We start from the raw sequence: 23,421 nt of genomic DNA, 5'->3' as shown, positions 1-23,421 counted from the left end.
CTCTTTATTAGTTCCTTAGTGGAGTCATTGTGTTGGAGAGAATTCTGTGTCTCGCGGTTTCGCTCCGAAGTTCTGTCGGTGTTCCTGTGCCTTGTTTTCGCCTCTTCAAGGGGAATCTGCCACTCTCCGCTCTTGGGGTCGAGCCGTTGTCCGTGCTTCCCGTGGCTGAGGCCGCCCTCCGCTGCAGCCGGGTTGAGTCGGTGCCAGCCCCTGCTGTGATAGAGAGAGCCGACCGTTCCTCGGCATTTGAGGTCCAGTCCTGGGAGGGCACACCGCGACGAGGACAGTTGAAATAGAGGATCAGATAGAATCTGTGGAGAGGGAAGCAGTGTTAATCCCTCAGATCATTAATACTTTTATCAGGACGGGAAGGGAGAAATAAAACAAGCTTTAATTTGCAGAGAAAATGGAGAGAGGAGTGAGAACCAGGAAGAATCAAGACAGCGGAGACCACAGAGTGTTCCAGGAAGGGTAGCGGGTCTGGGTGAGCACATGGTCCGAGAATCGGAAGGCAGCAGAGATCACAGTTTGTCCTTTCCTTAAAGACTCCCCACTCCCTTCTCCAGTCCTTATCTCTTTCACCAATCAACTTCCCAGCTCTTTACTTCACCCCCCCCCTCCTGGTTTCACCTACCACCTAGTACTTCTTCCTCCCCACCTTGTTAATCTGATTTCTCCCTTCCTTTCCAGCACACTCTGCCCTTCATTCTGGCCCTGCTATCCAATATGAATATATCTGGCCTACACCGGACCTCATCTCCTCCTCTGTACCAGCTAATCAAAGCCCTCACTTCACTGATCTTTCGGAAAAGTATCTGTGCCCTCTTTAGGTACTCCAGCGATCGAGCCTTCACGGCACCTGCTGGTGTTCACCGCAAGAATGATGAACGAAATCTGAAATGCCGGGAGGGAGAATGGGTACTGGGTGATAGAACTGTGGAGTACGAAGCTCATTGACAGAAATGGTTGATTTCATTATTGGTCCCAGTGGCCAGGTTGGATAGTGACTGGTAACACACTCACCAACTACAGGAGGAACTCCACAGGTCAGGCACCGTCTATGGACGGAAAGGAACAGTCAACGTTCTGGACTCTGTTGAAGGGTCTCACTTCGAAACATTTGTTAGAGTGTTTTTTTTTAGGGTTAGCGCATATAGCAAATAACTTGAGCAACTGACTTCAGCTACACGTCTATAGGTTTGAGTTTGAGTTGTGGATTAAATTTAAAATGCAGCTCTGAACCATGGGCTCACAAGACCTTGATTCACAGCTAATTGGAAGACCAGACAATGCAGATTAAATTTGTTATTTGCATGCCATTTGAGTGTCTATCATGTATGAAGAGGAAGGTGCAAGGTGGTGTGTAGTTTGCTTTGTAGATATGGAATTGTTCTTTCATCTTTAGTCTGAATTGTCATTTGATCTTTAACACATAAAATGCCATGTGGTGTTGGGACAAGCAAGCCTTTTTCTTCCAAAAGAGGTCTCAATATGATGCCTGCTCTACTCCATTTTGTAGAATAAAGAAACTACTTTATATCTACTAGTACTTCTCTCCAGTGACTGTTCACATGATAACAATGTTGACTGTTCATTTCCCTCCAGAGATGCTGCCTGACCTCCAGAGTTCTTCCAGTATTTTGTAAGCTTTGCTCCAGGTTTCCAGCATCTGCATTCTCTCTTGTGTCTGGTGTTCCTTGTGCTCACACATAGCTTCATGATAACAGTTCAGAAGACTGAAAATGAAGAGACCAGACCAGAAACAGGACCAAAAATTCAAATGGCAGGCAACTGAGTATGTTTGGGTCCCTGGACGACCAGAAGGTAAGAGATTTTTAAAAAAACATGTATTACGTCCAGAGTTTGAAGGGAAATGCGTTGAGAGAAGAGGCAGGGACATTGATGGAAATGCAGGAGTGAGTGGGGTCTTCAAGGATCAGTCCCTTTAGAAGGCTGAAAGGGGAGAGGTAGTGTCAGAAACATCTTTTGTTCTCTCCTTCCAAATTGCTTTACCCACAACCTTTCTCATTTCTGACCTTTACCGCTTCTATTAGCAGCACGGCAACCTGAAATATTAACTCTGTTGCACTCTTCATTGATACAACCTGACCTGAAACTATTTATAGCATTGTACAGTTTTATTTCAGATTTCCAGCATCTGCTGTATTCTGGTTTCAGACCACAGTGCTGCAGAAGGTGATGCCATGACTATTATAGGCCAGACCAGATTGCTCCATGTTGAATGCTAAGGCAACATTGCATTGGTTTGGAGCCTCTCTGTCAGCAAGAACATCTATATGATGTCTCAGAAAGGCAATATTGATCATTAAGAACACCCTACCATCTGGGCCAAGCCTTCTCCATTCTTCCATTAAACAGGAGGTCCAGGTGCCTGAAGACCACATCTTTAGATTCAACAACAGCTTCTTTCCCACTGCCATCAGGTTCTCGAACTGACCTGAATATCCCTAACACTATCTGGAATTTTTTTTCAAATATCAACTTAGACTGATGTCCTTATCTTTTGTTCATTTTACCTTGCACATTATGCATACTTTATCTTAATATGTTTATGTTGTGTTTCTTATGTTTGTAGAGGCCTGCTGCAAAGAAAAAGACAAGATGTCATGGTATACGTAATTCATAGATATCTGTGAATTTGAATTTGAACTTGGAGGAGGCTGGGCAGCAGCTCCACGTTACTGCTTTGACCGGCGCGCACACAAAATGCTGGAGGAACTGAGCAGGCCAGACAGCACCGATGGAAACTCCTCATCAGGACCGTGGAGTTGCAGTGGGCGGTGTTTAACGCTCTGCGGCTGACTGATCTACATTGCGCAGTGAGCGGGGCTTGCGGGTCCAAGGGGCGGGGCCGTGGCCCTGCAGTGGGCGGGGCCATTCCGCAGAGTGACAGGCCGCCAGCCAGCGGCGCGAGTGGGTCGGGGTCGGTGACGCGACCCGAGTCGGCGGCTGCGCGCTTCGCTACGGACGGGGCAAGAGGGGAGGCAAGGCTGGGCTACGGCAGCCGGCGCAATGTCGGACCCCGGCGTTCAGACGGCGGGCGGCAGACATCTCTTCGCTCAGGCTTCGGCCGTCTCCATCCACACCGGAAACATCGTTAACTGGAGCCGGCTCAAAAAGAAGTGCCCGACCTCGCCGAGCGAGGAGGTGAGCGGAGGGTGGCTGTGGCTATCGGGGTCGGGTGGGGGGCGGCGTCGTGACCGCCATTCAGGCGCCGATGAGCTGGTGGGCGGGGGCTGGGTCTCCCGGTGCCGCGCCGGTCTGCTCCTCACTCACTCTCTCGCTCTCCTGCAGTTGCAGGACTGTATCCGTGAGACCCTGGAGAAGTGGTGCACCCAGGTCAACCCAGAGCTCCTGGAGGTGAGTGTATCTTCACCTACCTTCCCAGCGTTCAGCTACGCTGATATAGCCACTTGCTTTCAAGCCATGCTGTCGAAAAGCGTCAGGACTGAAGGTAAACAGACCTCACAGAGGATGACAGGGAGTCGCTCAGGCCAGAGCACTTAACGCTCTGCAGATGGTTTATATGTGGCCCACCATTTACACAAACATGAGGCATTTATTCTTTAGGATTGTTATGTTTACTCTAACCAGTGGAAGATCTGGTCACTGTTGCACACATTTCTTTTTGTTAATTGTAATCCTCAAAGTCAGTGTTATCTGATTTATTTATATGTATTTTCCACCTTTGTTCCCCTTTTCTGATATTTGGAGCTGTGAAGTTCTCCATTTGTGGAGTAGAATTTTACTTCTATTCGAAAGAAAAATCCTCCATCCTCCATATTTTTCCACAGTTGGCACACTCTCTGAAGTTCCACTCTAGAGAACTGAGTGCACAAATTTAGACTTGCATCATTTCACTTGAGGGATTATAGCTGTCCTCGTTTGTCATTTTGGTTAAATGCAAAAGATGGGGCAATTTCAAAGATGTAAATTTTGCTGGTGTTCTGGCCAATTCTTATGCTAGAACTTTAAAAATGTTTACTGTGTGATCTGGTGGGAAGTTGCTGTGGCATGTTACACAAGCACATTTCAAAGGTAATCCATTGGCATTGAAGTCCTGGTACTACCAGACCATGAAAGGTGCTATATAAATGCATGTTTTCCTCCTTTTGCTGCATTGACTTCCCTCCCTTCTACACATCTGAAATAAAATGTTTTTTTCTTTTCACACTAATTTTGTAGGAAGTTTCCCTTTTTTATGTAACACTTTAAATTTCAGCAGTTCTTTTGCTTTGCTGGAAGACTTTTCAGGATTAACTGTCCATAACATCTTTGTCCTTTCCAAACTTAGTAATAGTATGACCACTGTGGTTTATAGGACATTAACCATGAACCAGTCATGCTTTTCAATGGTTTTTAATGCACTTTTATGATCTCACTTCATGATTCTTTTATTTGTACTTGGATAGTTAAAAATTAAACTTTAATTTAGCTATTTCAGTTTTTTTTTGAAACAATACATTGGATATTATTGTATATGTAAGTTTTTATTTCTCTGCTGGCTGTCAATGAAGTACTGAATTGTATTATATTAACTTTTCCGGTTTACTCTAAGCATAATGTCTTGTGACAAACTTGGCTGATTTTGAGGAGGCGTAATGTGCAGAGGCGTGATGTACAATGTCCCTTTTATTCTTACTGACTAACAGTTCTGTACTTTGCCTAAATTATCACTCATTCTACATTAGAGCAGGGATGATCAAACTTATGTTTATGTGTGCTGATGTGCTGAAAGATATAAATTAGTGTTTTAATTTTGGATTGAACTAACTAATGGGAGAAGGGTGAGGTGGTTCAAAATTGGGAGGGGGGAAAATCTCATCTGAGCCAGTTAGATGAAATATTTGGCTACATTCATAGATCGGAGGCTGAGTTATTTGCTAACACCTTCAAAGTATTGCCACCAACAAGGCACATGTCAAGATTACGATGGGAGATGCTCTGCTGTCTCTGAGTGTTGCAATCTGTGCCCTAAATATTCATTTTCTTCAATAATGCATTGTGGCTGCAGTTTGTTACATCTGAGAAATCTATTGCCAAGGCTATTCCAGCAGTACTTTGCAAACTCAATACTTTTTACAGCATAAACAACCTCCACTTTAAATATACTCTGTGACTTGGCCTCTACAGCCATCTGTAACAATCAATTTCCCAAATTTGCTTTAATCTTATTGTTTATCAAAAGTCTATCTATTTCTGATTTAAGTATTTAGAAACTATGCTTCTGTGTCCCTTGAAACCAATTCCAAGGAAAGAAGGTCTTCCAAAAGTATATTTTGCTTAATCTGCTCTTAAATGGGTGACCCCTTATTTTAAAATAATAACCACCTAGTTCTAGATTCTCCAGCAAGAAACATCCTTTCCACGTCTTCCACGTCAAATAGTCTCAGGATCTCATATGTTTTAATCAAGTTCCCCATCTTCAAAACTAGCAGATGCAAGTCTAGCTCAGACAACCTACTCTTTCCAGGTATCAGTCTAATAAAGCTACTCTGAACTACTTCAGAAGTATCTATCTGATAGTAAGGAGAGCAATACTTCTGAAGTGATGTCATCAATGGTCTGTATAACCAAAACCTAACCTCCCCAATTTTCATTCAATTATCTGTGCAATAAATATTCTGTTAGCTTTCTTAATTAAATGTACTTAAAAACTAGGCATCGTGCATTTGAGCATTCAGATTTCTCTGCACCTCAACACCATTTTTCTTACTGTGACACAAATTTTTCCCACAACCTATCTACATTCCTTTATAAGCTTCTTGTATTGCCTTAACAACTTTCTTCGTGTCTTCATGAGATGTAGCCACCATATCTTTGCCTTTGTTCATGTTATTTATATAAACTGTAAAAATAGAAGTTTTGGCATTGATCATAGGCAAACCACTCCTGCTAATGAGAAAAAGAACATTCTCTTCTACACTGCTTCCTGTTAGCCAGCCAATGTTTTGCTTTCTACACCATGCAGTTTTATTTTTCAGAAAAACATTTAATACAACATCTTATCAAAAGTATTTTAGAAATCTAGGTGTAGTGTACCAGTTCCCCTTTGAGCACAACACATGTAACATCTCCAGAGAATCCTTACACAAAACCAATCCTCTGAGGATTTTGTGTAGAAGTTTGTAGCATTTTCCGAGTGATGAGCTGACAGGTCTGCAGCTTCCTCTTTTTTTTTAAAGAACAACGCACACAAGATGTTAGAAGAACTCAGCTGGTCAGGGTGTATCTATGGCATGAGGAATAAACAGTCAGCATTTTGAGCTGAGTCCCTTTTTTTTAAAGAACAACGCACACAATATGTTAGAAGAACTCAGCTGGTCAGGGTGTATCTATGGCAGGAGGAATAAACAGTCAACATTTTGAGCTGAGTCCCTTCATCAGGACCCTAATGAAGGGTCTCAGCTGTAAATTATCATTACTGTCCTGATGAAGGGGCTCAGCTCAAATCATCAACTGTTTTATTCCTCTCCATGCCTGACTTGCTGAGTTCTTCCAAATTTTTTTTGTTGCTCTGGATTTCCAACATCTGCAGAATCTCTCGCATTTATGATTTCCTATTTTCTAGTGCCCTCTTTCCATGAGTGAGTTATATTGCAACTTATCAATGAATCCAGAAAATTTTGGGACATTAAATCCAATGGATCAACATGTCACTGGCTTCTTTTTAAGGACTCCAGAATGAAGTTTGCCAAGTTCCAGAGTTGCCAGCCTACAGCTCCCATTAATTTGCTTGGTACGCTCCCATGATAATTTTCCTGAGCTCTTCCCTCACTTCCAGTTCCCAATTCAGAACAGTTTCTTGATTTCAATGATTTGAGAAAACTACCTTTTCACTTTGCACAGAGCTAGCTAGTTCTAATGTAAAACCCATAACATCAACTCAGTTTTACTCTCTCCATGTAATGTCTGATGTTCTGTATAATTCCAGCACCTTTTTTGTTTCAGATCTTCAGTAATTGCAATATTCTCATGTTTTTTCTCTCATTCTTCTACTATATCTCAAATTTAATTTTCACTTAGACATTCTTGGTGTCTACCCATTTACAGGCAATCCCTCCTCTCCTCTGAAATTTAAAACATAAAATAAGCTGTTAATCATTTGGAACATTTAACTGTGTTTTTATCTGCACAGATGCTCCCTAAGTTGAATCTTTCCAGCACTTTCTATTTTATACTGGGGTTAGAATAGCCTGCTGTCAGATTAGTTTCATAACATACAGCTTTACGAAACTACAAATTCCTTTTGACAACTTTTGTAGTCTATATGTAGATAAAAATCACCATAATTAAGACTGTACCATCCTGACAAACTCCTATTATTTATCCTTCTGTACTCCCAGCTGTGTTTTAAGCAGTGCGTTGAGTATAAATAAGAAAGTTAATTCGTTATGATATAAGTTTGGTGTTGAGCATCAATATCTTGGCCCAGTCTTTGTAGACTGAAGTGTAGCACTGTATCTGGGTCATATCTCAAGTGAGTATTATTGTTTCATTGCCTTTCTCATCCTATTATATGAGCCAAATGTAGAAATCTGAGACGGTTGCAAAGGAAATAAGGCCATGAGATGCAGGAGCAGAATTAGGCCATTTGGCCCATTGGGTCTGCTCTGCATTTCTTCACGACAATCCAATTTTCCTCTCAGTCCCAATCTCCTGCCTTCTCCCTGTATCCCTTGCCCTGACCAATCAAGAATCTATCAACCCCTGCCTTAAATATACAAAAAGACTTGGCAAAGAATTCCATAGATTCACCACTCTCTGGCTAAAGTAATTCCTTCTCTATTCTCAAAGGACATCCTTCTATTCTTAGGCTACGTCCTCTGGCCTTAGACCCTCCCACCGTAGGAAACATCCTCTACACATCAGAGCTGATTTATTTTCCCTCTCAACACTGTTCTCCTGCCTTCTCCCCCTAACATTTGATGCCTTCACTAATCAAAATCATATCAACCTCTGCTTTAACTATACCCAGTGACTTGGGCCTTCTCGCCTTCTGTGGCAATGAATTCGGAAGATTGACCACCCTCTGGTTAAAGAAATTCCTGCTCATCTCAGTTGTAAAGGGTGGTCCTTCTATTGAGGCTGTGCCTTCTGGTCCTAGACACTAACACTATTAGAAACATCCACCCTACATCTGTCGTGGTTTTTCATGCCTCACAAATGACCAGGAGATGCAGAAGATTCTTCAAGAAGGGTTAAACTTTAATTTGCAAATCAAAGCTGAGACAGTCAGTGAGCTAGTCGCTGATTGCCCACAGATCCTCAGACACAGCATTTTTTATAGCAAAATCCTGGTCCCATTGACTTAATCATGTTCCAATCCACATCTCCCAGCCGTCTCTCACCAACACACCATTGTCTTCTACATTCTTAAGATTTCATTCTCCTACTAAATTGGGTACATGCATAGCAAATAGCAAGTTCAAACTACATAATCTACATCAAGGCTGACTACATAGTTTTGGTTACACAGCAAACAAGTTCGAAGCAAAACATCTCTTTGCTACCTCTCATTACCACACCATTGTCTTCTACATTCAATTGGATACATGCATAGCAAATAGCAAACTTCAAAGCTGACTACATCCCTTAGCTACCTCTCATTAACATATATTAACACACCATTGTCTTCTACATTCCTAGCATTTCATCTTGGGTACATGCATAGCAAACTGACTACATAGTTTTGGTTACACAGCAAATAATACAAGTTTTATACTCCAATATATCCCTCCATAATATTTTTATACTCCAATGCATCCAGTAGGTTTCAATGAGGTTCTCCTCTTCCCCCCCCCCCCCACCACTGCCCTTATTTCTAGCAAATATAGGTCCAAACACTCCTTGTATGTTAAGATAGAGGGTAGTGGCTGGTGTTAGTCTGGTTGAATGTCTGTGACCAGTGATGTTCTGCTGGGATCAGTTGTGGGACCTCAATTTGCATGTATAGAAATTGTAGATTAGTTAGTAAGTCTGTTGATGTCACAAATTGGTGGAGTTGTGGACAGTGAGGAAGGTCACCAACGGATACAGCAGAATATAGATCAATTACAGTAATGGGCAGAGTAAAAGCAGATGCATTTCAGTCTAGGAAAGTGTAAGGTGTTGCACTTTGTGAGGCCAGAGTGAGGGGAAAGGACAGCTAATGGCAGGACTCTTAACACCAGCGATGTACAGAGTGATCTTTGGTGTCCAAGTTCACAGCTGCCTGAAACGGCCATGCGGTTAGATAAGATGTTGAGGAAAGCATATGGCATACTTGCCTTCATCGCTAGGGGCACAGGGTATGAAGCAGAACCAGGTTTAATATCACCAGCATATGTTGTAGAATTTGTTAACTTTACAGCAGCAGTACAATGAAATTAAAGATCAATAAATATGGAGGAAAAAAACTGACATTAAGTATATAGTTGTAAATAGTTGTTAAAATAAAGTGCAAGAAATATTTTTTTAAAAAACTGTTTTGTAGTGTTCATGGGTTCAATATTTATTTAAAAATCAGGTGGCAGAGGGAAAGAAGCTGTTCCTGAGTCGCTGAGTAGCTTCAGTGTGACTGTAACGGTGTGAAGAGGGCATGTCCTGGCTGGTGGGGATCCTGAGTGATGGATGCCACCTTTCTAAGGCACTGCTCTTAATGATGTCTGGGATAACTTGGAGGGTAGTACCCATGATAGAACTGACTATTTTACAAATTTCTGCCACTTCGATCTTACGCAGTAGCCTTCCCACCCTCCCCCCAACCACAATACCAGATGGTGATGTAGCCAATCAGAATACTCTTGATGGTACACAAGTTATGTGCAGTTCTGTAAGACTTTAGTTAGGTCATACTTCGAGTATTATATAGTTCTGGTCCTCCCATTATAGAAAAGATGTGGTGTCTTTGGAGAGTGTGCAGTAGAATTCACCAAGATGCTGTTGGATTAGAGGAAAAGTAGATATAAGAAGAGATTGAATAAGCTTGAGTTGTTTACTTTGGAGTCTTGGCAGTTGATGTGAGATCTGTTAAAGTTTATAAAATTATGAGAAGTGTAGAGACAGTAGATAATCAGTCTTTTTCCCAGAGTCAAAATGTCAAATACTACAGTGCAGAGCTTAAAGTAAAAGGGAGAAAGTGGAAAGGGGCTGTGCAGAGCAAGATTTATTTTTTTACACAGTGGATTGTGTTGCTAGTAGTAGTTGCAGCAGATGCAATAGTGGTGTTCGATAGACCTTTTAACGTGGACATGAATGTGCAGAGAATGGAGGGATATGGATCAAGTACAGGAAGAAGGGATTAGTTTCATTTGGCATCATGCTTGACACAGATGTTGTGGGTCAAAGGGCCTGCTCCTGTGGTGTGCTCTACTAATGTACTGTCTTCACCCACTTCAGTCAGAAAACATCATCAGAATTTTAGAAATATACCATTTGTAACCCTCACTTATTTGAACAAATGCCAGAGAGCTTTATTATCTCTAGTTTCTAATCTCCCAAATTTATTGCCTCTCTTTGATTTATTGCAGGATCCACCTGCTACATTGGAATGTGCCCTTACTCAGGACGTAGACTCAATAAGCCCTGAAGAGAGGGAGGAAGTGAAAGTGTCAGGTAATGTAGGAATATAAATGACATGGGTTGCTTGTCAGTATCCTGTTGAATTTAATGCGGGAATATCAAAATATTCTTCACTACTTTTCCTGCACTAAAGCCAGCTATAGAAACTGTGAACTAAAGGTGGTGCCTCAGAGCAAGGAGGGAATAGGGTAGGATAAGGGACTGGGAAATGGTCAGTTTGCTTTGTGGTCTCGGTTGAGCTGTCCTCTTGTGTCTACCTTCTGGGAAAGGGCTTGAGTTGCTGTGGATCTCAGCTGCCAGTTTTATCAAGTCCTGCAAAATTTAGGCTATTCATTGTTGGCACATACATGGTGGGCTGAAAAGCTTGTTCTTGTGCTACATGACATCTTTATTAAATTTAAATAGCTGGAAAATCTGAGGAAACCAGTCCCTTTGAAATTATTTTCATCATTCTATTTCTCCAACACAAAGAATGCACAAGGAATAGAACTGGGTTCAGCATTTCTCATTGGCGTGTGGTGAAGGGGATGGTATGCTTGCAGGCGGTAAGGGTTGAAGTGCTGCTTTCCTGTTTGAGACTAAGGTGTTCTCTCCTGTTATTTCTTCTCTTCCCTCAATTCATTGTCCCTTTTAGTAAAATGTTACAATTCTCAATTATCAGAGCAGGTGATCTGACAAACTTAAATTGTAAATGTTTAGGAAATCATGGAGAAATTAACTTGTCTGCACGAGTTATGGTTGTGATGATTCTAATAACTTTGCCTTCAAGTTAGAAAGAGACAGCAAAAGAATAAGGCGACAGGTGGAGACTAATCATAGACTTTTTGAATTAAAAGGATAATATCTGTGCTCTAATTTCATACTCTTATGAAATAACACAGCACACCTCCCTCATTCCTACAAAAATGATCATAAATTTGTGCTTGTTACCAATTCACTGACAGCTGAAAACCTTGCGGCATGTACCTTCAAGCCTGATTAATAATCTTTAATCCACCATTCTATCGGAAAAATGCCAGCAGTATCATGAAGGTTCCCACATCCTGTTTGTCCCACTCCTATCAGTAAAAAGGTTCCGTGGCATCCCCGCCAGAACCACTAGACTCATAGAAAACAGGCTTCTCCCAAGTCGTCACATTAATCAACACCTCCACCCCACAACTACTACATACGTCACCTAAAGTCACTGTGTATTTAACAGTTACTTGCCCTTTTTGTTTTATAGGGTTGCTTTTATAGCTTTTGTTTTTAAAATTATGTTCTTCATGCTTATTGTTTTTTTCTGCATCAGATCCAGTGTGACAATCATTTTGTTCTCCTTTACAATGGTGTACTGAAGAATTATAATGAAACTTGACCCTTAATGTGGTTCTAGTTTTTCCAATTTACATTATAATGTTTCTCAGGTGAATTTATTTTCCCATTTTCCATCTCCAGAGCTACAGCCAAGGCTGAACAAATACATCTTTCAAGTTCATCATTTTATCACTGTCATTTTCAATGCCACAGAATTCATTTTCTTTTTTTATGCCTACTTCAGTGTTCAGTCTCCATTCTCCATCTCATATACTTCAGCAGAAAAACCACATTCTTTTCTGATTCCCAAGCCATTTTCCAAGTAAGTGTTGTCCATACTGCTTTCGTCACTAAATGGAACCAAACACAGTCAACCTCGCGAATTACAAAGATGCAACTTAAGGGTTTTGTGGAGTGTGTTGGCAGCTAACTGATAAAGAGCTTTGACTTGCAGGTACATCTGTTTTGTGTGAACAATATATTTTAGTTAAATGATTTGTGCTTACATTTGTATGTTTAAAATTATTTGTTAGCTACAATATTCTATAGTAATAACTACTTCAGGAGTTAATCAATTATTTTTTTAATGCAGCCAAACTTTTCCTCAATGATCCTGACTCCTCAAGCATTAAGGATGCTGTGGAAAAAGGTATGTGTTGTGGCGGCTCATTTCCTAGCGTATGCGAACCGACTCACAATTAGATAGCCTACGGGGGTTTGCGAGCACAGAGCTTTGGAGCCTCTTCGCCATGGGGGGCCGGTTGACAGAGGCTTAAAAGTGAGGCTGAAGTTTTCGAATAAAGTTTTTCCTTCGACTGCAGTTACCGACTCCGTGTCGTAATTTTAGCGCTGTTTGTAGCACACCGCTACAATTGGTGACCCCGACGGTCCAAACGATTTTTGGACCAGAAATGACCGACGCCGCCTCTGTTCATGCGGTTTCGTTGAAACTGCCGGGTTTCTGGACACAGCGCCCGGACCTATGGTTCCAGCAAGCCGAAGCCCAATTCCACGTTCGCCGGATCACCTCAGAAGACACCCGCTACTACTACGTGGTGGGCTCCCTCGACCAGGACACAGCTGCCCAGGTCGCGGAGTTCGTACAGTCGCCCCCGGCAGACGGCAAGTACACGGAATTCAAAGCCCTGCTCCTCAGGATTTTCGGACTCTCACGGCGCGAGCGGGCTGCCCGTTTACTGCACCTGGATGGCTTGGGCGACAGACCTCCATCGGCTTTAATGAACGAGATGTTGTCTCTGGCCGAGGGACACACAGGCCTCATGTTTGAGCAGGCATTCCTGGAGCAGCTGCCCGAGGACATACGCCTGCTGCTGTCCAGCTGACCACACCACTGCCTACCACCCACAGTCGAACGGGCTAGTGGAGCGTTTCCACCGTCACCTGAAGTCGGCCCTCATGGCCCGCCTGCGAGGAGCCAACTGGGCGGACGAGCTTCCCTGGGTCCTTCTCGGCATCCGCACAGCGCCCAAGGACGACCTGCACGCCTCGTCGGCCGAGTTGGTATACGGCGCGCCCCTGGCCGTCCCCGGGGAGTTCCTACCAGCCCCGAGGGGGCAAGAGGAAGAACCCGCTGCAGTCCTGGGCAGACTTCGCGAGAAGCTCGGTAACCTGGCCCCCATACCCACTTCACAGCATGGGCGGCACCCGACCTGCGTACCCAAAGGCCTACGGAACTGTAAGTTTGTGTTTGTACGAAGGGGCGGGCATCGGCCACCGCTGCAGCGGCCATACGAGGGGCCGTTTACGGTGCTCCGGAACAACGGGTCCACGTTCGTGCTGGACGTTGGGGGGAAGGAGGAGGTTTTCACGGTGGACCGCCTCAAGCCGGCCCATGTGGACCTGGCGCAACCGGCCGAGTTTCCGGCGCCTCGGCGCAGAGGCCGACCTCCCAAGCAGGTTCTGGCCCAGGCTGTGGACATTGGGGGGTGTATCGCCGGTTCTGGGGGGGGGTTATGTGGCGGCTCATTTCCTAGCGTATGCGAACCGACTCACAATTAGATAGCCTACGGGGGTTTGCGAGCACAGAGCTTTGGAGCCTCTTCGCCATGGGGGGCCGGTTGACAGAGGCTTAAAAGTGAGGCTGAAGTTTTCGAATAAAGTTTTTCCTTCGACTGCAGTTACCGACTCCGTGTCGTAATTTTAGCGCTGTTTGTAGCACACCGCTACAGTGTCACTGCATGAGGTATTTACTTTTGGATTTTTATTGGTCTGGTGTACTTTTTTTAATGCATTTGAATGTTATTAATGAGTATTCAACACATTAGATGAAGTCCACTGCAGCACTAGACACTTGGTGCTTTATAGTGCTGAATGCATTGATATGGATAATCCATGCTGGGTAGTAATGTGCTTTTATGGTAGCTGTGGAATCATTTTATGACTGCTCTTGACTCTTGCAGCTGGTAACAAAGTTGAGCTCTCATTGCACCTTTGCTAACCTAAAGATCAAATTACTCTCTTAAAAGAAAACTGACAAAGGAAACTCCCTTCTTGGCACAAAAATAAATCTTTCCCATCTCAAAGGTACACAGTGAAAATTCCTTAAGTGAAATAATTAGATCAAGTGTATTGAACCGCGAATTAGTCATATAGAATTCTGTCTGTCTGAGGCCTCCGTCGGTCAGTGTTGACCATGGATATTGCATCCTAGCTGTCTTGATACCCAAACCTGGGCAATACAATATGGAGAGCAAGCTGTTATCCATGTAGCAAGTTCCCCCTCTCCACACAAATGAACCCAAAGCAACGACAGGGACCAGTTTGGTACCAGCAGCTCAGGAGTTGCTAGTCAGCATTGAACTCAATTTAGGACTGCCTTAGAACTCCAGCTTCTGATTTTTTTTTCCCCCTCAAGGTTTACTCTGGAAGCCTTCCTCATAAGTGGGTATAGCTGCAAGGCAGTGGAGGTTTGAGATCAGAGTTTTCCTTCTAGATGAGCTGCCAACCATGGCTGATGAGCCCCATCTGCCCAAAGTGACTGGTTTTAAGGTGCCAGTAACCCACCTTTGCCCCTTCTCCTGTCAGTAGAAATGGTTCTGCTGGGCTTAGTAGCTAAGCCACATGTGAAGGCCAGGAGCTGAACGTGGTTGTCAGGGCAGACTTGAGAGCATGCCATTGGGAGCTTTTAATAGGTAGTGGGAGCTTATCCCCATTACCACCCCGTCCCTCCGGGTATAACAACTTTAAGGAATCTTAAGTCGCATAGCATTAAAGTATTAAGAAATACATAAGCATCTGCTAGGTTATTTATGTTTTTTATGTAGCCTTATTTTATGATGTTGATTAGATAATACCTCAGTGAAATATCACAGGTTTTTCCTGTTTTTAAACAATAAATGAATCCAGCTCAAGTAATATTTGAGGATCCTCCCTCACTTGAGAAGCCTATATCATGGAATCAGAAGAGTATAGTTGCTGACGAAGCCAATTTGATCTAACTAATGATTATTGGTATTTGTGGAAAACAGTTAAGTTAATTTTTAGCTATGTTAAATACTGGGAAAAACTGTACAAGATCCTTACAGGTAATGGTGGGAATCGAACCCTGATCAGTGATCGCTGGTGCTGTAAAGTGATTGTGCTAAATGCTATGAAGCTGTGTCATGTAAGTCTTTATTACTGAGGCTGAATTGTCTGGATGCAGAGCCTTTACTTTGTCGGTGCTTTCAGCCATTTCCTGAGAGTTAGCAGGATCTGTTTGAATGGGCTAAAGTATTGTCTCCTGAGACCTGTGGAGAAAACTGAAATGGGTTATCTGCTCTACCTGAACATGTTTGTGAAAGCTCCATCCTTGAGCTGTGGCATTTGCTCTATGGTCCTTGCCTTTGAGGAAGATGGAGATATCCTTGATTGGGGTGGGGGGGGGGGCATTTGTTTTCTGTTCATAAGAAAATAAGAGCTGGAGCAGACCCACTTCAGCCTCTGAGGGCTGCCCCACTGTTGATATGATCATGGCTGATCTTTGCTGGCCTCAACTCAGATCTGTTTCTAATCCTGTAATTCAAACCTTTCTCCATATACAGGAACCATGAAAATCTAGGCTTTAAATATGCATGGCCCTGTCATTTTGTCTGTAACTCAATTCCTGCACCAATTCAGTATTACTATCTGCTGCAAATGCATACAGCAGTGCTTTGGAGCTGCCACTGAACCTAGTTCAAGTGTAATTGAATCCTAAATATCTTGGTGCCAAATAATGTAGTTTCTGCTACATTAATGACAAGGCTAATGCCATCTGAGAACAAATCTATTAAAACAGAATACCTGAAAGCAGAAACTCTGTCTACTTGAAGTGTTAAATGACACGTACATGACACTGGAAGAACTCAGCAGGTCAGGCAGCATCTGTGAGAAAAGAGTAGCCAATGTTTCAGGCCGAGACCCTTCATCAGGAATGGGGGGGGGAATGAGAGGGCCGAAGCCCAGTAATAGAGATAGGGGAGGGGGAAGGGCTAGAGGTGCCAGGTGGAGAACCAATCAGGAAGGATAAAGGGGGAGGGGATAAGTATGAAAGAACTGTAGAGATAAAGGAGCAGAAAGTTGAAAGGGGAGAGGGGCAGAGAGGGACCGAGGATGAGGGGAGGGAATTTCCGGAAATTTCCGGAATTCAATGTACATACCACCAGGCTGGAGGCTACCCAGACGGTAGATGAGGTGTTGCTCCTCCAACCTGAGTTTGGCCTCATCATGGCAGTAGAGGAGGCCATGTATGGACATATCTAGATGGGAATGAGAGGCAGTGTTGAAGTGGGTGGCAACCGGGAGGTCCCGTCTATTGTGACAGATGAGCACCTCCGCTTGTTTTTAATGTTTCAAATCCACTATAAATATTAAATTTGATCTGTTTTGGCATTTGTATATGGGCAATATTAGTTCTACAATGCCTGCATTGCTATATTCGGTTAGTCATTTCTGGACTGCTTGCTAAATGTCTTGCTAGTTAATATCTCCACATTGTCAAACCTGGAACATTAACTGACTCATATTCTCCCCCATATTCCTTCCCAGTCCCACTGACTACTACCATCTTAAACCTATTTACATGGTAATCTCCCTCTTGAAGTCCAGTAGTTTTCCACCAATACTGTTTATTGTTATCCTTTTGTTTACTGTATAACTGCATTGTTTAAAAGGTTAATTAGTAGATTTGGTTAACGAGCCATTGGTTAATCAGGACAGCCACTTATTCGGGACAACTCTTAAGGAACAAAAACTAATTGAGTAAAGAGCCAGATTTCCCTTCATAAAGCAGGATACTGTACTGCTTAATTGGGTCAGGAGACTGTTCCTGAATAGTTTCTAATGAGCATCAGACACATGTGCTTGTGTGGCCGTTGGATACTAAATTGTGCTTAGAGCGAACAGTTTTTAAATGGTGTCAGTTGCATGTGTTTGTGTTCAAAAAGCAGTGATCTTTGTCACTGATATTCGGCAAGAAATAAGCAGTAAGACAATACAGAACTGCTTTGCTCACTGCGGTTTCAAGCATTCAGGCTTGGAGATGCCAGATGGTCAGGAGTGAAAATTAAACAATTTCACTACTGGAAGTTAGGAGCTACAAAGAATTTGAAGGTTACAATGAAAATGAAGAATTGGAGGATGCAGTCATCGATAGCATTGTTTGAAGACAATCCATTAAACCAGGTGTCTGCGCTGATTTTGCTTATTTACAGTAAATCAAAAGAACATGGCAGTGTACAGGGACACTGGATGAATTCCTCCATTACAATTAGGAACTAATACAGTTTATAGTATTGTAGTAGAATTGATAGCGTTCTAATTTGTTCTGTATTTTAAATACATAATTTGTTACTCAGTTAAATGGTAACTTGCCTTTTTTTATATCTTTTTATCTATTTACATATTTTAACAACTTTAACTTCAGCTAACTGAGGCAGCCGCTTAATTGGGCCAAAAGGTACTGGTCCTGATATGTCCCAATTAACTGGTTTCCACTGTACTAGAGGACCAAAATGCTGTTGTTCAGGATCTAATGTGAATGTTGTATTTATTGCAGCTTGTTCAGCACTTGCAGTATCACAGCTGGACTCAGTGATACTAGCTCCTCCTCCTCTCACAGATGGAGCTTGTCTTTCTCTCGCACACCTGAAACCCTATTGGGAAGAGCTGGAGACTCTGGTTCAAAGTCAAAGCATTGCAGCAATTGGTACCTCTGATCTGGATAAAGGGCTTCTAGAGCAACTCTATCAATGGGCTCAGGTAACTGGATTGTGTAATTCTTGATTTAGGAAGGCTTCAAGATTTGCTTTTTAAAATGTATCCTTTTTTTTAATTGGAAATTGCTGTACTCAGTTTATTTTAATTAATGCTAATCTTGGAGCAAAGTGGTAGACCAGGATCCATTAAAATGCTAGTCCTAAATCTGAGGCGCTGCAGTGGCAGAGCTAAGAGCTGCTTCCTCACAGATCCAGTGATCCATCTTCAAACCTGGTTTCCAGTGTTTTGTGTAAATTGTACATTCTGTGCATGAGCATGGGTTTCTTCTGGGTATGATTGCTTCCTCCTGCATCTCAAAGTTTGGAAGGTTGGTAGATTAATCATCATCTTTAAATTGTCGCTCATGTAGATGAGTTGAGCGGGGGGGGGGGGGGGGGCGGGGAGAGAACTTGATAGAGACAAAAAATTATTGCAGGGTTAGTATAGGAGGGAACTTGATGGTTAGCACAGACTTGGAGGGATGAAGGGCCTATTTCTGAGCTCTATGGCACTATCCCTAAAGTATGCCTCAATGCTCCCTGTCTGATCTCAACTAGAATGCTCTTCGATGATCTGGAATTAAACTTGTGCAACACAGCAAGAAAAAAAAGCTTGCCATAGGTTTTGAAATTGTACTGATGTACAAACCCCATTTCCAGAAAAGTTGGGATATTTTCCAAAATGCAATAAAAACAAAAATCTGTGATATGTTAATTCATGTGAACCCTTATTTAACTGACAAAAGTACAAAGAAAAGATTTTCAATGGTTTTACAGACTAACTTAATTGTATTTTGTAAATATACACAAATTTAGAATTTGATGGCTGCAACAGTCAACAAAAGTTGGGACAGAGGCATGTTTACCATTATGTTACATCACTTTTCCTTTTAATAACACTTTTTAATCATTTTGGAACTGAGGATACTAATTGTAGTAGATTTGCATTTGGAAATTTTGTCCATTCTTGCTTAATATAAGACTTAAGCTGCTCAACAGTCCGTGGTCTCCGTTGTCTGATTCTCCTCTTCATGATGTGCCGTACATTTTCAATAGGAGATAGATCTGGACTGGCAGCAGGCCAGTCAAGCACACGCACTGTGTCTACAAAGCCACGCTGTTGTAGCCTGTGCAGAATGTGGTCTAGCATTGTCCTGCTGAAATAAGCATAGACGTCCCGGGAAGAGACGTCGCCTTGATGGCAACATATGTCTCTCTAAAATTCTAATATACGCCTCAGAGTCAATGGTACCTTCACATACATGCAACTCACCCATGCTGTGGGCACTGATGAACCCCCATACCATCACAGATGCTGGCTTTTGCACCTTTTGCTGATAACAATCAGGATGGTCGTTTTCATCTTTGGCACGGAGAACTCGACGCCCGTTTTTTCTGAAAACTAGCTGAAATGTGGACTCATCTGACCACAGCACACGGTTCCACAGTCCATCTGAGATGAGCTCGGGCCCAGAGAACTCGCTGGAGTTTCTGAATAGAGTTGATGTATGGCTTCCTCCTTGCGTAATACAGTTTCAAGTTGCATTTCTGGATGCAGCGACGGACTGTGTTAAGTGACAGTGGTTTTCCGAAGTACTCCCAAGCCCAGGTGGCTATAATTGTCACAGTAGCATGACGGTTTCTTAGGCAGTGCCGCCTGACGGCGCGAAGATCACATGCATTCAACAGTGGTTTCCGACCTTGCCCTTTACACACTGAGATGTCCCTGAATTCTCTGAATCTTTTCACAATATTATGTACTGTAGATGTTGAAAGACCTAAGTTCTCTGCAATCTTGTGTTGGGAGTTGTTCCTTTTGAACTGACTAGCAATTCTCTCACGAATTTTGGCACAAAGGGGTGAGCCACGACCCATCCTTGCTTGCAAAGACTGAGCCTTTGATGGACGTTATTTTTATGCCCAGTCATGATACCTCACCTGCTACCAATTAACCTGCTTAATGTGGAGTCTTCCAAACCGGTGTTACTTGAATATTTTGTGCACTTTTCAATCTTATTTTAACTCTGTCCCAACTTTTGTTGAGTGTGTTGCAGCCATCAAATTCTAAATTTGTGTATATTTACAAAATACAATTAAGTTGGTCAGTAAAACTATTGAAAATCTTTTTGTACTTTTGTCAGTTAAATAAAGGTTCACGTGAATTAACATATCACAGATTTTTGTTTTTATTGCATTTTGAAAAATATCCCAACTTTTCTGGAAATGGGGTTTGTAATACCTTGCTCTTAAAAAAAATTGATTGAAAGGCAGACATAGTGGTCATTCCCTTCAAGAAATGATTTTAAAATGCCTCTTTCAAAAGAGGATTTCTATAAATGATTTTGCTAATAGTTTGGGTGAAGGGGAGCAAAATCGAGAGATGGATAGGTTCTTTTTGTAGTTTGATTTGAAATTACGAACATATGATCTCAGAAATTTTTTGCCACACTAATAATTCAAAATACATGTGTGTTTCTACCTTGCGTTGTCTGTAACCTATCACTTTCTTCCCACCCACCACCACCCCCTCCCCATGACCTAGGTGAAGCCTAGCAGCAATCAGGTAAATTTAGCTTCCTGTTGTGTGATGCCGCCAGAGCTTACTGCCTTTGCTAAAGAATATGACATACAGTTACTGACCCACAGTGATCCTAAAGGTGAGACTGTGTATAATTGTCTATTCACCAGAAGTGCAGACTCTAATGAGGTTGATGTTTGAGATGGAGTCAGTTTGTAGGTTGCTTTTGGAGGTTGAGCAGGAGTTCTGGTTCCTCTCTCCCACCTCAACCCATTATCTTTTGTCCTGTCCTTATAAATTTCTATTTCCTTCAATCTTGGCCAAACCAAATCATTCTCATGAGAGACAATCAAGTGAATCTCAAGGTACCATTAACCATTGGGAACAGCACAAGTGACTCCCACGTGAATGTGCAAATCCTGTGCAAGATTTCTTTGGTCATTAGTGCTTCATGTTGTATAAATTGTTGTTTTATAAGCACCATATTAAGCTGCTTGTTATAGCCGTTTGGGTGGGCTTCAAGATCCAATGGTAATATGCAAAACCAAGCAGTTGGACATCTGGCCAACACTGAAACCTGAGCTAAACCACCAAAAATAACCCTGAACTACTTGATCCAGTAATATATCTCTTTTACTGTGCACAGAAATAGCAGGCTCCCCACCACTGTCTTAAAGGCAATAACGGATGGGTAATAAATCCAGGCCTTACCAGTGATGCATGCAAATTAACTGTAATGGTAAAATCAATGACCATTATGTCTTTGTACATTATAGTATTTCAAGTTAATTTGCAAGTGAAGCAGTTTAGATTTTTTTTAACTAATCAAGTTCTTGTAATGCCAGCAAATTATTCTCTAAAGCATACTTTGTACATTGGAAATTTTAAGTGATTTTACACTAATTACATTATTTCTTTTCCTTCAAGAATTGATCCCCATGTTAAGTTTTCAAGAGGCTGTCGTTGCCAGCATGCAAGACAAACTGGCATATGAATGGATAACGAAGTGGGTACTGCGTTATTCAGTGATTGTTAAAAGCAGAGGAATTATTAAATCAAAGGGTTACTTTGTATATGCTAAAAGAATACATTATTAACATCTTTGACAAACCAGTTAGTTGGAATAGCACTTTTATGAACCAATTTATGCATGATATGCAAAGGATGAATTTTTAGAAGCTGCACTACTGACCAAATGCCTTTTGATCCTTAATCTATTACTGGGTCCAAGATACTTTTTTATTAAGTGGGGGGAATCTGAAAGGAATGGATTGCAAAACCAGTTTGTTTTGCATATTTTGTTTTTTTTAAACCAACTTATTTAGTTGGCAGTTCTGTTAAATCGTTTGCCTTTCAGAACGCTTTTTGGTTTAAATCTATGTGAAGAATGTATTTCATGTGGTTCATGTATTTTTTTTCTGGGAACAAGTCTTATGAGCATTTCAAAAAAAATACTAACAACACAAAATCTTCAGGTAGATGCTGGTTTATGGTACACAGGCTATTTGGTCTGGCCTCTGTTTGAACCTTTGTTCAAAATAAATTGATTACCAGTTAAGATATTCTAACTTAAGCAATTAAACATTGTTACTGTACTTTTGATTTTTCCAAGAAATGAACTTGCACTACACTATTAACATGTAATGAAGTTTAGGGTTATGGCATATACGGCGGTAATGTTTCAGAAAATACTGTACTGATGGTTTATTGTTGATTTATAACCACAAAGCCTTGAAGTGGAGTTCATTGGAATGGAGTGAAATATCTTAAATTCTCTCCACACGTCTGTCTCAAATTCTCCACTAACTTCAGATTAGTTAATAAAAGGATGTGTTTCAATGTGTGAATTCCAGTTAGACAACTGGACCTTGGTGTTACCTGGAAAGGCATACAGAATAACAAGCCTTTTTCTTTTGCAAATCACTGACTTTTATTTTGATGATGCCTCATTGATAACTTTTTTGTTTAACTTTAAAATTAAGACAATTTCTTTCTTGTGCAAGAACAAAGCCATCACAAAATTGTATTTACTGGCATGCAACATCACTGTTCTGAGATATCATTTGTTGGCAAGCTCTGTGTTCACGTTGACCATGATGCAGTGAACTGGAGGCAGGTTTGTCATAATGTAGGTTATATTGAGTGGAACAGAGTGAAATGGCAGTGGATTTGCTATGGGCTCTTCTCATTGTGTCAAGGTCAGTGGTGTCCACCAACAGTGGTGAAATAGGTAGTAGTTTAAAACGTTCTTGTCATTCTGCACGCATGATTGCATCATGTAAGCCACTGGTTTTTGTGGGCAAGGGCTTTTTAAGGAAAGGCCAAGTTCAAATATGATTTAACCACAAGTGCTGGTTTCAATCTACATGCTCATCTACTTGCTGTCCTTAAATCTTGATGACAAATCATGAGGATGCACATTGCAGCATTATCCTTGCATTGATTGAACTTGTAATTTGGGGCTACTTTGGCCGTAACTTCTAGTTTTAAAACCAGCAATCAATTTTGTGCTTAACATTTTAGGCTGAAGTACTTTACAAGATTGAATGTACAGTAGTTGCAATGAAATAGTAAATATTTGGAAATAGTGAATCTATGAAAATGTTATATTTTGTTTACTTGGTCATGTAATGCATTTTAAGTGATTTGCACATTAAAAGTGTAATTGAAATATTTCACTGATTTTTCTCTTTATTTTACATCCTTTGTTTCTTGCTGCTTGAGATAGTGTTCGACCACAAGTCAATTAGGCATTACTCTTTTTAAAGTTTATTCCAAGGTGACACA

At 41.8% G+C, this 23,421-nt stretch overlaps 1 protein-coding gene across 1 annotated transcript; it reads left to right on the top strand.

Annotated features, from left to right (window-relative positions):
- The first annotated feature begins 2,877 nt into the window (after positions 1-2,877).
- gclm (glutamate-cysteine ligase, modifier subunit) lies at positions 2,878-23,309 on the top strand. Its single transcript, XM_059983932.1, has 7 exons — positions 2,878-3,168; positions 3,316-3,381; positions 10,533-10,617; positions 12,473-12,529; positions 17,918-18,120; positions 20,659-20,773; positions 21,562-23,309. Exons 1-7 carry the CDS (start codon positions 3,034-3,036, stop codon positions 21,729-21,731), a joined length of 831 nt encoding a protein of 276 aa, XP_059839915.1. The 5' UTR covers positions 2,878-3,033; the 3' UTR covers positions 21,732-23,309.
- The last annotated feature ends 112 nt before the right edge of the window (positions 23,310-23,421 follow it).

The sequence above is a fragment of the Hypanus sabinus genome, chromosome 11 (assembly GCF_030144855.1).
Source record: "Hypanus sabinus isolate sHypSab1 chromosome 11, sHypSab1.hap1, whole genome shotgun sequence".
Classification (NCBI taxonomy): domain Eukaryota; kingdom Metazoa; phylum Chordata; class Chondrichthyes; order Myliobatiformes; family Dasyatidae; genus Hypanus; species Hypanus sabinus.
Note: the sequence above shows the minus strand (reverse complement) of the source record. Positions and strands in the feature narration are given on the sequence as shown.

Coding starts and splice junctions, on each gene's coding strand:
- gclm (XM_059983932.1), top strand. CDS start 3,034: ATGTCGGACCCCGGCGTTCAGACGGCGGGCGGCAGACATCTCTTCGCT. Junction 3,382..10,532: donor TCAACCCAGAGCTCCTGGAG/GTGAGTGTATCT, acceptor GATTTATTGCAG/GATCCACCTGCTACATTGGA. Junction 20,774..21,561: donor GACCCACAGTGATCCTAAAG/GTGAGACTGTGT, acceptor TTTTCCTTCAAG/AATTGATCCCCATGTTAAGT.